Source organism: Onychostoma macrolepis, chromosome 03 (genome assembly GCF_012432095.1).
Source record: "Onychostoma macrolepis isolate SWU-2019 chromosome 03, ASM1243209v1, whole genome shotgun sequence".
NCBI lineage: Eukaryota > Metazoa > Chordata > Actinopteri > Cypriniformes > Cyprinidae > Onychostoma > Onychostoma macrolepis.
The window spans coordinates 20,062,288-20,078,360 of NC_081157.1; the positions used below are offsets into that span (position 1 = coordinate 20,062,288).

General features: G+C 35.4%; 1 protein-coding gene across 5 annotated transcripts in view; it reads left to right on the top strand.

Moving 5' to 3' along the window:
- gas7a (growth arrest-specific 7a) overlaps positions 1-16,073 on the top strand; it is a 54,426-nt gene that overhangs the window by 27,172 nt on the left and 11,181 nt on the right. For all 5 annotated transcript variants that reach the window (XM_058771262.1, XM_058771263.1, XM_058771261.1 and 2 more), the window contains 6 exons: positions 6,133-6,222; positions 9,924-10,036; positions 11,584-11,658; positions 12,076-12,154; positions 12,664-12,795; positions 13,964-14,087. In XM_058771262.1, the coding sequence (XP_058627245.1) occupies positions 6,133-6,222; positions 9,924-10,036; positions 11,584-11,658; positions 12,076-12,154; positions 12,664-12,795; positions 13,964-14,087 (613 nt within the window). The remainder of the gene's footprint in view (positions 1-6,132; positions 6,223-9,923; positions 10,037-11,583; positions 11,659-12,075; positions 12,155-12,663; positions 12,796-13,963; positions 14,088-16,073) is intronic.

Here is a 16,073-nt window from a genome sequence, read left to right on the forward strand (position 1 = left end):
CAAGGGCCGTCTATCCAGTGTCTTGATTGTAATTGTGTTTTTTGTGTGTGTCTTTGTGGTCAGTTTTGCAGAATTTGCATTGCACTGTATTGTTCATTTGCGCAAATGATGCAAATGAATTTGAGAAGTTAGCATTCAGAGATGCTTTGCTGTGATGAGATAAAACAGTCGTAATTCATCAAGGATTGCCCTGGTTGTTCTCTGGGCAGTATATGTTATCCTAAAAAATATTACAAAACAGATATGCAAAATATGATCTATATTTCACTTGTGGATCATTGCCAGCGAATAGGGCCCTTTTGCTATAGTAATTTCTTAACATGTAATTTTATATATATATATATATATATATATATATATATATATATATATATAATTTGAAATGGAAATAAATTAAAAAAATAATTGCTAAACAATTTTTTTAACAATTTAATTGCTAAAGACTAGGTTAATTTTCTTTATATAGCTAAATATATATATATATATATATATATATATATTATTTTAAATTAAATAAAATGTTCTTGTATTAAAATCATTTTAATTGTTTATAATAATTTTTTGTTTGCACAACAATATTGTAAATAATTTTTAAAAATCTAATAATCTGCATATTTGTGCAGTGATATTTGAAAACGTAGGCTGCTCTAAGCCATTTTTGCAATGACCTTTAGCATATTTTGAATACAAGAAGTTGATTTATCATCGCACAAAGCATGTTTGTAGTAATGATGTAATAAATTATATACATATATACGTTTTCAATTACAATTCCATTTCAATTTCCATTTATAGGCACAAACAAACTGGGTGACACTATCATAATATACTTTATGTATTGAAATCATTTCCATACCTACTAACAGTAATAATAGTGTGAACAATAAATAAGACATAGTATACAAGCATAAAACATGCATCCCTATGGTGGTCTTCCGGTTCCTACTTACAACCCTAATACTTTATGCGTGAGGGGGATTTCTTGAAAGTTCAGCAGTGACTTCATTCATTGAATAAAAAATAAAAGAAATGCAATAAAATTGTTCCGCCTCAACTGAGTTTAAGAAAATTAATGACATAAGCATGTTAAATAGATGTCAAAGTTAATGAAATATCTTAATAATTAACATAACTTTGCAAAAAAGCTTGCTTACAAGAGGTTAAGAGCAATTTGTTTACAGTAGTGTATTTGAGCATGAATAAGTGTGTGTGTGTGTTTGAGGCACTGAAGGGCTATGGCAGGGAGCACATCCTGTTTGGCAGTGGCAGGGAGGCGGTACAGATGGTGAGCATTACATAATTGCAGTGCTTACAGGCTAATTGGAGACGCCATGGACCCTAGAGTGTATACTCAAACACTTTATGAGCGCACACACACACACACACACTAACTGCAGTCTGATATGGAAGCCCATTTCCACCACTGAATTAAAAAAAAATAAAAATGTTATTGCGACTTTTCATCTCACAATTCTGACTTTTTTCTTTTTTATAAAGTCAGAATTGCTTTTTTCTCAGAATTGCGTTTTGAGGGGGAAAAAAAGGCTGATATGTTCTCAGAATTGCGAGTTTATCTCTCACAATTCTGACTTTATAACTCGCAGTTGCGAGTTTATATCTCGCAGTTCTGACATTATTTCTCAGAATTGTGAGTTTATATCTCAGAATTATGACTTCTTAACTCGCAATTGCGAGTTTGTATCATGCAATTATGAGAAAAAAAGTCAGAATTGCGAGTTTGTATCACGCAATTATGAGAAAAAGTCAGAATTGCGAGTTTGTATCACGCAATTCTGAGAAAAAAGGTCAGAATTACGAGCTTGTATCACGCAATTCTGAGAAAAAAGGTCAGAATTGCGAGTTTGTATCACGCAATTCTGCGAGTTTGTATCACGCAATTCTGCGAGTTTGTATCACGCAATTATGAGAAAAAAAGTCAGAATTGCGAGTTTGTATCATGCAATTCTGAGAAAAAAGGTCAGAATTGCGAGTTTGTATCACGCAATTATGAGAAAAAAAGTTAGAATTGCGAGTTTGTATCATGCAATTCTGAGAAAAAAGGTCAGAATTGCGAGTTTTTATCACGCAATTCTGAGAAAAAAGGTCAGAATTACGAGTTTGTATCACGCAATTCTGAGAAAAAAGGTCAGAATTGCGAGTTTGTATCATGCAATTCTGAGAAAAGAAGTCAGAATTGCGAGTTTGTATCACGCAATTCTGCGAGTTTGTATCACGCAATTCTGAGAAAAAAGGTCAGAATTGCGAGTTTGTATCACGCAATTCTGCGAGTTTGTATCACGCAATTATGAGAAAAAAAGTCAGAATTGCGAGTTTGTATCATGCAATTCTGAGAAAAAAGGTCAGAATTGCGAGTTTGTATCATGCATTTTTGAGAAAAAAGGTCAGAATTGCGAGTTTGTATCATGCAATTCTGAGAAAAAAGGTCAGAATTGTGAGTTTGTATCATGCAATTCTGAGAAAAAAGGTCAGAATTACGAGTTTTTATCACGCAATTCTGAGAAAAAAGGTCAGAATTGCAAATTTGTATCACGCAATTCTGCGAAAAAAAGTCAGAATTGCGCGTTTGTATCATGCAATTCTGAGAAAAGAAGTCAGAATTGCGAGTTTGTATCACGCAATTCTGAGAAAAAAGGTCAGAATTACGAGTTTGTATCACGCAATTCTGAGAAAAAAGGTCAGAATTACGAGTTTGTATCACGCAATTCTGCGAGTTTGTATCACGCAATTATGAGAAAAAAAGTCAGAATTGCGAGTTTGTATCACGCAATTCTGAGAAAAAAGGTCAGAATTGTGAGATAAGAAGTCGCAATAACCTTTTTTATTTTTTACTCAGAGGCGGAAACGGGCTTCCATAGTCCGAGGTAGGAACGCAGTGCTGAATGTGCTGAAGCCCGATGTGAGATCCACCAATCAGAGAGGTTCCCTAATCTTAATTGATTTTTTTTGGTTAGTTAAAATGAATGGAGAATATCTTGTATTGGACATTCAGCAGTACACTTTAACCGTATGAAATGTTATCAAATTTCATTAAAAACGGGCTTCCATAGTCCGAGGTAGGAACGCAGTGCTGAATGTGATTGTTTGGGAATCTCACTCCTAACAACTTAAGCTTGTTTCGTGGTTGTGAGTGAAAAATCTGGCTGAGTTTTGAATGGAATAGTCTACAGTTTACAACATACCTGCATACTGTGCAGCAGGGTACAACCCTCAGGTAAAAGACCTTTTCCTTTGTATTTTCTCTCAAAATACAAATTGATTGATGCCATGCACTGCAGAAGTGTTCCAGTCAATGAGCATGCAATGACAAAAAGTTGATTTTGAGGTAAATGGATGGAACATGTAGTGATTTTTACAATGTGTCTAATTTATGTACTGCAGGTATTGAGTATCCTTAAAACTCATATCTTTTGAAACAAAGATTTTTATGAATTTCAGTTTTGTTCAAACTAACATCAAAAAAGTGAAAGGATTGTATGTGGGCTCTTGATTGACTGCTTTATTTGAAAATGATTTTAAACCAGAACCATCTTTGATTATTGCAAGTGATGTTGCTCCATTAATATTTATTTAAAAAAATTAATTTTGTTCTGATCAATAATACATTTCATGGTCAAAGTAGGACCTTTATCCATTGTAGCCTTGCCCTTGTTAAAACGAAGTGTGCTTAATCTTTTAGTATATAAAAATAAATAAATAAATAAAAATATATAGGGCAACACTTTATTTTAAGTTAGTTTTATTTTATTTTAAATGTACTTATATTATAATACCAATAAATTATGCGTAATTACCTGCAAGTAACCCTAAACCAAACTCTATTCCTAACCCTAACCATATAGTAAGTACATGTAGTTATTTAATATTACTCAGAGTTCTTAAAGGTGCTGTATGTAGGATATTGACTCTACTAAAGCATAAAAATAGCATAATATGTTTGCAGATATTTAAGAAACATGCTAAGTTAACATACTTGTTTATCTGAAAAACAATGCTACAGTCAGTTATTCTCCTTTGAAAATGTGCATTCCGGCCCGGAATGTCTGTGTTTGTTATGGTTTGTGAAACCCGCCCACTGCCAGTTTACCCAATTGTATTTCGGCACCGCGGGTTGCCAGTTGGTGGAAAACACAGCGTATTTAATTTCATTCATCGTCATGTGCACTTGTTCCTGTTGGTGTCGTTAATCTGGCAACCTGCGTGTGCGTCAAGTCTGAGGAGGAGGGGCCGGGTGAAAAAAACTGTCTCCAATACCTAGTTCAACCGCTAGGTGTCAATCCTACATACAGCACCTTTAAATGTATAATTACACTGTAACAAGAACACCTTAAAATAAAGTGTAACCAAAAATTGTACTTGCCAGTAATATAATATTAATGAAATAAAAGGCCAATAAAGTGTACTTTAAAGAGAGATACTTTCATTTCATTCTTGGAAAAAGCACACTTGGTAATAATGTCAAATTTAAAGTTTTACTTTAAAGTACATTTTAATCATTAGCCTATGGTTTCATAATTGCTTGTTGTGCTTTAAAGATGTACACTTATTTTGATGTTGACTTGCATACTAAAGCACATGTTATGCAACTGCATCACATAAAAATATATTTAAATACTTGGCATACAAGTGTCAATAGAAATGGCATTAAAGTTTATTTTAATTTACTATAAAAGCTTGCTGGTGGATGCCCAAGCTCCATAGCACACAGGAAAAATGTGTAACGGATGACTTTCAGATGAAATAAAAAGGTGTTTTTGTAAATAATGTGGTTTTTTGTGTGTGCATTGTAAAATAAATAAATAAAGTTGAACCAACTTAAAATTTTAAGGCAACCAGCTTCAGCAGATTTATTTTTGTTGTATAAACTTAAAACGACAAGTTGAGAAAACTAAAAAAACTGCCTTAAAATTTTAAGTTGGCTCAACTTTTTTTTTTTTTTTTTTTTTACAGTGTGTGTTTTCTTTTAATAAAGTTAACTTTGGCTGAATATCATATTATGTATTACTTAAGAGACCAAAAGATGTGCAAGTATACTGGATGAAGCCCATGTACATTAAGTATAGATGTTTACTCTAACTGTAGAGATTTACAGAGAACATTATTCAAATATCCTGCTCATTTGTTCAGACTTTGAAGAATACCGCCATATAAAATTGCATGTGATCACTTAATCATGAGCAATGAAAACTGCCCTAACACATACGTTTTATCTGTACAGTCTTTTTATTTAATGTTGAAAACATCACAGAATAATAGAAGAATGAAATTAACCAAGGTCAATATCATAGCAACAAGTTTGATTCGATGCTTGTATTTTTGCTGAGTTTGGGAATGAATGAAACTACATTAACTAGCCACTCTAATGAGGCATTTGTGTGTATTTTGACCTGCTGGAGCCCGATGTGAGATCCACCAATCAGAGAGGTTCCCTAATCTTAATTGATTTTTTTTGGTTAGTTAAAATGAATGGAGAATATCTTGTATTGGACATTCAGCAGTACACTTTAACCGTATGAAATGTTATAAAATTTCATTAAAAAAATTACTGCGCCAAAATGCGCTCTAATATTCATCTAATTGCGTTTAATATACATTTAAACCATAATACATTTTCATTTAATTGCAATTAACATGCTATTGAATATCTGAAAATATTACATTCACACTTCTTTTATATTTCTGTTGTAAGTAAACTTTTTAAAAGTATGCTAAAGCACACTTCTTCACAAGGGTATTTGTTTAAAAATCTTTTAATAAATGTGTAAAATGGTTGTATGCAATAATGAGCATTCATTCTTCACATGTGTATATGTGCAGTATTTCTTGCAGTGTGCTCTGGTAAATGTACCAGTATAGAGAAAACAAGCATAGTAGGCTCTTAAAAATAGTTTGCCATTCTCTCTTTTCCTCAATCACTCTGTCCATCCTCAGGCTGTTATAGGTCCCGGTCTATATGACCTGTCTTTCTCTTTTACATTGTGACCTTTCATTTGTCTCCCCTCTGAGACTTACACAAGCCATCTCTGTCTCACTCCTCTGAAAATAAAACCAACCTGACAAAACAGCACACGCACACACTGTGAGCTGACCTTCCTCTGTTTTATCTCACCGCAGATCAACTGCGTCACCTTCCCTGTGCCCACATCTGCGCCGGAGCAACAGCTTCTCAAGCCCAGTGAATGGAGCTACTGCGACTATTTCTGGGTGAGAGACAGAGAGAGAAAGAGGACAATCATGTCTGGTGGACCGCATTGGCTGAGTATTGATACTATACTATAAGGATTAGTATTGACGCCGGTCCGAAAACAACTCATTGTGAACTATTTTAACAAACTTGTGTTACAGCACACAGGGTCAGCACAAATTTGCTAAATGTGAGTATAATATGGTTTAGAAAAGGAAATTAAACTGAGTAGTTGGCTTAGAAACAGCATCATGCATGGTTTAAATAGCAATGTAAAAACAACAGGCTCATCTGATGACTAACAGACACAAGTGACGTGAAGTAAAGTGAGACAGACATCTATTAAAGAAACTGAAATCATGAAGGGTTTTCATTGTTTTATGAAGAAGGAATTTGTCCACACATTGAAATTAAAGCTTCCAAACATTTCTATTGCAACATTTAAACCAGAGGAAGACTTTAAAGGTTTTTTTTTTTTTTTTTTTGGCACTTTATTGCAGTATGCAAACATATTTCTTTGTTTTTGTTTTGACATTTTCATGACAGATGGCATTTTACAGCAAGGCTGTGAATCATTTACTTAATCAGATTTTGTCTTTTTTCATATTTCATTTTGCATATAGTATATATATATATATTATATAAACAAGATTTAATTATATTAGACTACATTTGAGTAATATAGTCAGTTTTTTACCCTGTTTTTTTATTTTATTTTAAGGATAAACCCTGCTAAATTTTGTTTGATTTTGTTTTATTTAATTCTTGTAGCTTATAATGAAGTTTTATTTTATTTTATTTTTTTACATTGTGACTAACATGATGCTGTTAACATGAGCAAAACTAGCATCACTATATTATTGTTTATATTTATGAGCTTGAGGTGTGGAGGAGAGATGAGCTTGTGTTTTCATCAGACTTTTAAGTGCTGGACGATAAAACAGGACAAAAGCATCTCTCAAACTTACAATGATGTGGGGACCTGAGCCGTATCTAGAGACCAGAATATCATAGACTCTTGACTTGGGCTAATAAACAACCACCGGAACATCCTAGCAAACGCTCAGCAACACTACGACTATTTAAGATTTATGACCGGTATATTTCCTCAAATCATCACCACTGACAGGTTTAAGAAAAATGTAATTTGAGCCCCATGCACAAACAGATGATACAAAGAAAGTGAAAATTAGATCCAGAAGGACATTTGCAGTTCATCTGAGGCAGTCAGTGTGCATTCGCCAGCAGATTCTACTTGACAGAGACAGTGTTAGTTTAGTATCATTGAGACACTTTTATAGTTTTATTAATATTTTGAACTAGTTATTTTGATATTATTCATTTTAAATTTAAGTAATGTTTAGTAGTTTTCTCATTATTATTTATTTCTTTTTAATATGTCTACAGTTTTTGATTTTTATTTCAGTTTTAGTATTCAGTACATCTAGGGTTGTTCCGATTCCGATACTAGTATCGGAAATTCCACCGATACCACAAAAAATCTGGCATCGGTATCGGCGAGTACTTGAATCCATGTACCGATCCGATACCATTCTTAAACAAGATCTATAGTTATGCCCGCTAGCTTTGCTTAACGCTGCAAATCGGAAATCAATTCTTCTTCGCTGCTCAGAATGCAAACACAGGAAGTTGTGCACAAGCAACCACTATTTAGAGCAGCAAAGAATAAATACAAACGTGGTAGCACATTGCCAGTAAATCACTCGCATATGCGACTAAATCTTCACCCTGGGCGACTAAATAGTGTATAATATTAGCCACTGGCTAATAAATGCTCAGATTATACTCGCCAGTGTGTGAGTTGGAGGCTATGTATAAGTTTAGCACAGATATATTTTCACTCGCTGAACACTCTGACCAAGCGCTTCAGAGTTTCACTCTCCGTCAAGCGATCTGGGCTATTTTTCAGTTCATCTGAATGAATGCGCAGCGCACCTGTATTTGACGTACCGTAAGCTCTAGTGTGAGCTTTGCTTTTTTTCCTCACATGCAAAGAGAGAGAGAGAGAGAGAGTCTTATGTAGCACGTCAATTCTGCTTGGTATGTAAACGATATTCTTTGTTGTATTTTCCTGTCAGAATAACGGAGTTCCTTTGGAATTCTTCATCTTTTAAGAACTGCCGGGTTCTCTGGTAGTAGGCGGAGCTAATGCGCAAGCGACAATCTCATTGGCTTACCAAGTTTTAATTCTAATTGCTAAAGTTATATCATTAAATAATACTCGATTATCATAATACATTTATAATGCTTCACTGACTGATGTTAAGAGTGTACTTTTAGATATTTAAATAGATTTTAAAAATGGAATGCCATTTTCCAAACATTATATATTATATTTTTTTGTTTACTCGCCAGACTATCTATCTATCTATCTATCTATGGTGAAGCACACCATAAAATAATTGTATCTATTCATACAGATCTAGTAGTACATACAGCTGTATAACCAGATACACACCCAGGTATCGGATCAGTACTCAGTATCGGCCGATAGCCTGAGCCTAGGTATCGGAATCGGTATCGGGAAGGGAAAAAGGGTATCGGAACATCTCTAAGTACATCACATAAAACTAAATATAAATAAGTAACGTAAGTGTTTTTCATAGTTTTAGTTTTGGTCACCCTCAAGCCATTCAAGATGTAGATGAGTTTGTTTCTTCACGGGAACAAATTTGGAGAAATTTAGCATTACTTCACTTGCTCATCAATGGATGCTCTGCAGTGAATGGGTGCCGTCAGAACGAGAGTCCAAACAAAAAAGCGAAAAAAGCCATCCTGTCTGAATCAGAATAAAAATATGCACAGATCATACAGTTTACAAATAAAAACAAACACTTCTAAACAAAAGTGGTGGTGATTTTGATGTGAGAGGACAGCAGGGGATGAACTTTATCGCTAGAGGAAGCCTTATGGAAGTTAAAACGTCTTAATGATGGATTTGTACAAACATGCAGCTTTTCACTTCACTGATGGACTGTTGTGTGAATTGCTTGTGTATTATTGTGATGTTTTTATCATCTGTTTGGACTCTCATTCTGACGGCCCCCCAGTCAGTCCATTGGGGAGCAAGTGATGTAATGATAAATTTCTCCAAATCTCTTCAGATGAAGAAACAAACTCATATATATCTTTGATGGCCTGAGGGTGAGAACATTTTCAGCAAATTTTCAGTTTTGGGATTCCTAATATCCCTGGACAGAGATTGAAATGACATGTAGATATATGCATGCACACAGGCAAATGACAACAGGAGTATTTTGTCACAAAGATTCTTCCTGGCTGTTTCTCAAACCGAGTGTGTGAAGAGGTTATGACACTTCTGTCATGTGTAGGATGGCACGTCAGTGGCCGTCACAACAGCTACTCTTACACCTCCACACACACACAGTGAAGGAAAAGCATATTTCATTAACATGCTGCGCACACAGACTGCATCAGGAGCCCTCACATTACATTAGTCATACCTCAACAACCTATACACACCCTTCACTGTAACGCACACTCAAAGTTACACCCGCAAGGGTGTACACCCCCTCCCACACGCTCTGATTCATGCAAACCCACGCTGTGACTCACGCACACACACATGTGGCCGCTCTCACACACATCTGATCGCGCTCACGTGTTGTTGACAGTCTCCTGCTGATGAAGTGGTAGCATGCATGACGCTGCGTGTGTGTAACGTCTCTGTCCTCTGCAGGCCGATAAGAGGGACCCTCAGGGGGCCACAGTGTCAGGGTTTGAGGTGCTGCTGCAGAAACAGCTGAAGGGGAAGCAGATGCAGAAAGAGATGGCAGAGTTCATCAGAGAAAGGTGGGCAAGCCTCTCTCTCATACTGACATCATTCTTACATAACACCTCACTCTCTGTTGCCTTTTTGAGTGTTATGGGGGTTTTTTGCACACTGAAAACAATAGAAAAAATGTATGGTTTTCCAGTTAAAATATCTAAACATTCTTAAAAGATAAAGTCACAAAGATCAAAAAAAAAAAAAAGTGTAAGATGATATGAACATATCTTTTCTTATTATTTTCAGTTTAGGCTCCTAAATGAATTTTTCACCCAACATTTTCAAGCTCCAAAAAGTTTATAAAGACATCAAGCGGTGTAATCCAAGTCTTCTGGAAAGATTCAATCGCTTTATATGATGAACAGATTTAATTTAGGCTTTTCTTCACATATAAAAATTGATTAACGCACATACACAGAGCACATCAAATATGGTAAACGTACAGTAAGCTCAAATCTGCTTGAGTGATGCAAAAGAATCAATGAGGTTTGTTCTCATGTGTCACATATGCACGTTTGAGTTTATGTTTGATGTGCTTAATTGGTGCATTCAAGTCAAGTCAGAAAGATCGTATTTACAAGCTGAATGCAGATGAATGTTTCCACAAAGTTGTAATTACAATTACCAGTGGAACATTTCCCATTGCGAAAACTTGTTAAATGCAATAGATGCAGCATATGTTGAAATTAATGGATTGTTTGTTTGTTTGTTTGTTTGTTTTACATTTACAATAAAACTAAGTTGCATGTACAAAATACCATAGTATTCCACAACTATGATAAAATACCTAAAGATTCTGCTTACATAACCTTCTTAAATTGATTACAAAAGCAAAAACACTGCAGATGCATATTCTTTGTTTTATCATTTTGTAGAAGTAGAGTTACAAAAATCTTACTGAATGTTTTGTAGAAATGGTACATTGTCATCTTGCATGGACTGAAGTGATTTGAATGCCCTTGTCATTGCAATTACAACGTCCCAACTCGATCAATGTTTACATATTACAATGATTTGTTTACTTTTTCTTATTTCAAGATTTTTTCCTTTTTTCAACTTTATGCCAGAAATAAAAATACATTTATGCTAACAACAAGAAAAAAAAATGTGTCAATGGATTAGGAAAAAATTATTAGTTATTTTACTGGAGAACAAGAACAAAATTCTTCTATGTTCTTCTCTTTTCTTTTCTTTTTTCTTCACATATTAAGGCAAGCATTTGTGAAGTATTTTCACATTGACTTGATGTCAGAACTCACAGTGTTTGATCAAACAAATGTTACGGCTTCTGTCTGAACCAATAGGAATGGATTAGAGGAATCAAAGAAACAGATAGCCATTACAAAATGCACAGTGATCATATTAGATGCTAATACCATGATACTTATATAATAGAGTGCTGAAGGATAGCTATATTCAAAAAAACACGCAGGGTAATACCATAATACAAATCCGAAGGACTGTAATATTGGCATGGTACACATGGAGTTCTGCCAGAAGTACTATATGAGATTGTCACATTAAATCTTTTTAATCTCTTTCTTTTCTTGATGAATGCTTGACATTTCAGGATAAAAATCGAAGAGGAATATGCCAAGAACCTTTCCAAACTCTCCATGTTCCCAATGGCAGCACAAGAGGAAGGGTACATTACAAAAATGATTTTTAAGTAATATTAAAGGAGTTTGTATACTGGATTAGCTGCATTTCCTTCACTATTTTTAAATCATCAATGTGGAAAAAATTGGAATTCAAATATTTTGAGCATTGAGTTATATACAGATCACGCTGAGAAGATGTACTAAAATGTTACACATGAACACATTATTAAAAATGCCTTACATATGCTTAATTGTATTGAATACGCACTTTTGGTGTACTGCAAATCTTAAAAGTATATATTTAAAAATATGTAGATAATACTTTATTAATGAAATAAAAGGCCACGTTAGTGAACTTGACCGTTTTTAACACACTTTTAAAAAGTAGACTGTGTAATAATGTTAAATTAAATGTAAAACAGTAGCTTTAACCATCTTTCCTGGGATCTGGTTTGATTTAGGACTCTTGGAGAAGCTTGGGCCCAACTGAAGAAGAGTCTAGCTGATGAAGCCGAGGTCCATCTCAAGTTCTCATCAAAGGTGGGCAATTCTCAGTTCTCTGTTGTGATATTTCTCAATCGAGGTGATATAAGATCCAACTGAGAAATTGGCAGTTCAAGCTCACGCATTGCCAGGGAAGATGAAGTATCTGGCCTTTATTTCATTTCTGTGCTGTACTGAATAGCTTCCCCTCAGAGATGTTATTAGCCGGCTGTATGTAATGAGCTACACAGCTTTCTTCAGTCTGCTGCGATTTGTCTATTTCCACCACTGTGCTTTCCCGTGTTCACACTAGCGTGCTCCATTTAGCGACAGTGTAGGTGATTAATTGCAGAAAGATGGAGGTGATTCTGCAGTCTTATTCCCTCAGATCACGTATGATTTACAGAGACAGCAAAACAAAACAATCATCACCATTACTGAAGCAAAAACTCGATCCAAATACAAAAAAAACACACACCTCACAAGTTCATTTGAGATGCCGTTCAGCGTTCATGTCCAGACTTGCCATGCAGCTGTGTAACTGATGCAGAGGATTTTGTCTCCAGCTCCAGAGTGAAGTCGAGAAGCCTTTGCTGACCTTCAGAGGAGACAACTTTAAAAAGGACATGAAGAAATATGACCACCACATCGCTGACCTGAGGAAGCAGCTGGTCAGCCGTTATGCTGCTGTGGAGAAGGTACAAAGTGCATGAATGTTTTGTATAAACCCTTGTGAAAAATAAGTGCACTTCATTGTATTGAATGTGCACTTGTAGTAGTGTGCTTCAAATCTTAAAAACTGTACGTGCATATAATAATAAAAGGCCACCTAAGTGTACTGTAAAGAAAGCACGATGACACTAAAGTATATTTAAATTTACTATAAATGCTTGTCAGTATATTCATCATTACATTTTATCCATATTTCAAAGACAGTAGAAGTAATTATGATATTTTTTTATAAAGATGTACTTAAGTAAGTCCTATTTAGGTGGGTAAAAAAAAGTTCAATTAATTGCAATTACTATAAACGTAAACTATAATACATTCTATTTTAACTGCAATTGTTAAGTATAAGAAAACATTACATTCAGTTTGCACTTAAGTATTTTCTGTTCAAGTATATTATTTCCATGATAAGTGCTCTTTTTGAAATTATGCTGAAGTTTACTACTTCTTCACAAGGGAACTTTGAGTCCATACTGATTTTGTCAAGCATATTTAATTAAAATTTCTTTTCAAGTGTGTTGGTACAAATGGCTCTAAAATGTTTCCCAGAAGCCATTGTGTCAACACGTCTGTTCAAACTTTTGCATGGACAACAGATGGCTGGATGAGAAATGAGAACACATCAGAATGATGCCTTGAGTGATTCACGTGTGTTCATCCTGCTGATTAAACATCAGCACTGACCCCAGGCCACATATCCATCATTCATTTCCAGAGAGAGTTGGCCATTCCTGGCGACATGAGCAACAGCGACCAACGGCTATGCAACGAAGTTGAGCACAGTTTAACTGCCTCACAATGCGGCAGCTACCACTGGAAGTACAGACAGTGAAGCTCACATGATCCATTGCTTTATCTGATTGTATGCAGCAGAGTGGGAACATCTATTAACAACAGTAGTAGCTCCAGCTTCTACTTGGTAGAAAATAGAAAATTACAAAACAGTTAGATGTCTGAATTTAGGGTTGAAAATAATTGCAAATCACATAGAGAATATAAAGAAAATCTCTCAAGTTTTGACCCTTTGAGATTGATGATCAACATTGTTTTCTGAAGGTTAGGCACCTATTTTGTACCCTATTTATTTAAACCAAAGGTTAGTAGTCTCTTTACATTGCTTTGTGTTGTGTTTTGCAGGCACGGAAGGCTCTAGCAGACCGACAGAAGGATCTTGAAGTGAAAACACAGCAGCTTGAGATCAAATTGAGCAACAAAACAGAGGAAGATATTAAGAAAGCCCGACGGAAATCCACACAAGCAGGTCAGAGCATCCGTACAAAAGCAGTTCATTAAGCCTGAGCTAATGTGGTCTTACTACACACAATAAACCTGAAGACACTTTCCTTTGATCCAAGATGTTACTAAACCCATTGAGTTTTGGAACTAAGAGGAGTTACAATGTAAGTTCAGGTTTGTAGGGGGTGATATTTTGGCTCTATAGTCCAAAAATATGAAGGTATATTAAAGGAACGCATCTGAGAACAACAGTGGATGGGAAAGGTTTCAAGGAATAATGACTTAAATTTCTGGTCCTCACACAAAGCTATTGTATGGTTTCAGAAGACTTGAAATATAGCACATGTGGAGCCTGCACAGCTTGTAGTTGCAAAATGTTTTCATTTAATGGAAAAGAGCAGCTTGATCATTCTATTAAACATCTTCTTTTGAATTCTACAGAAGTCATATGGGTTTGAAATTACATGACAAATTACATTTTTCAACCCTATAAAGCCTGACATGAAATTATCTATTTTTTCAAATTAAAACATTAAAATAATATACATTTATAAAAAAGTTCATAATGTGTTTTTATTGAGTATGATATTTGATACATCAGGCTTTTATGGCTCGTATAGAATGATATACTGTAGTACGAATATGAAGCTCAGACTCAAGGAGGCAAAAACAAACCTCAGTTTTATTCAGAGGCACACAGTGAGAAAAAAATATGCAATTTAATGCAGATGCTGATATTTATATGGCCAAAAATTTATGTAAATCGGTGAGATCTTTAGAACAGTACAACAGACTCTATATTTCACAATAATATGCCTTAGTAAGATAATGTAGCTCTGTAGTTTTTATTGTTTTTTTATTATAATTTTTTAATCATACAATGCAATGCAAGAGAATGATGTTTGAGAGATATACAAATAAATGTTCCTCAAAAGCCTGATGTATCTTATTTGATTAAAAAAAAAAAATTATGTATGGATAATCAATAAACCTAAGTTGCTTTAGTCCAGTAAGTGTTCATCTTGAAATATTAAAGCAATATAAGAATTATTATGTTTACTTCATAAAAGTCAGTAAATAGTTTGCAGCAAAAAGACTAACTTGCTAAAAAAGTTTAAATGACAGAAAACATGAAGATTGTGTACATCAGGTTTTTCAGCAAAGTTTTCATGATGTTTACAAAGAGAGGCCTTCAAATGTGATATAGTAGGCTTTATAGGGTTAAGAAGTTCATTAAAGAGCTCTGGCTGTGTGCAATCACAGTCCAACTATCAGAATCCTCAAGTCACAGCCAGTTTGCCAGCTGTCATAACACTGTTACAGACTGCCCTGGCTGCTCCACTGCTCGATAGGATTGACTTCCTCAATAGTCTCTCGTTTTAAAAACTTCCAGTCATTCTCTTCCACTCAGGATGGATTGCAATTGAAACGAACCCTCCGTAATCTGGCGTCAGTCCTTTTTGTGTTGAGTAAGGAGCTTGCTTTGAGGTGAAATCTTGCGCGGGGCACCATTGTTGTAGCGTGCGGAGACTGTGGAGATGAGACTGTGTTTCTGAGAGGGGAGAGAGGCATGACGAACAGGATGGGAGAGAACAGTGCAGGGGATGGAAGAGGACTTTGGCTCAATCCCAGGAGTCTGTGTTTAAGAGGAGCCAGGCCATATTGGTTCCAGACGGAGTTGGGAAAGGCATGGAGTAATGATCTATTTTTGCAGTGGGAAAATAGGCCTCGTGGGAGCTGACGATCAGCATGCCAAGCCTCTTATTGTTCCGGACGCCTACTATCAATGCCAGTTTTGTCCTGAGCTGGACACTCACACATCCCTAAAGCAGGAAGACCTGGCAACCCTGAGGTTCACACGGTGGGACGCAACACGGGGGAGAATTCACTCCACCTTCAACCTGTTGGCCTGAGTGACTGGTGCATTATTGAGGACCCTGATGGTGTCTTATTCAGTGCTTATAGACTGACTCCATCAGCACAGAGGACCAAATGACCATGACCGACTCAC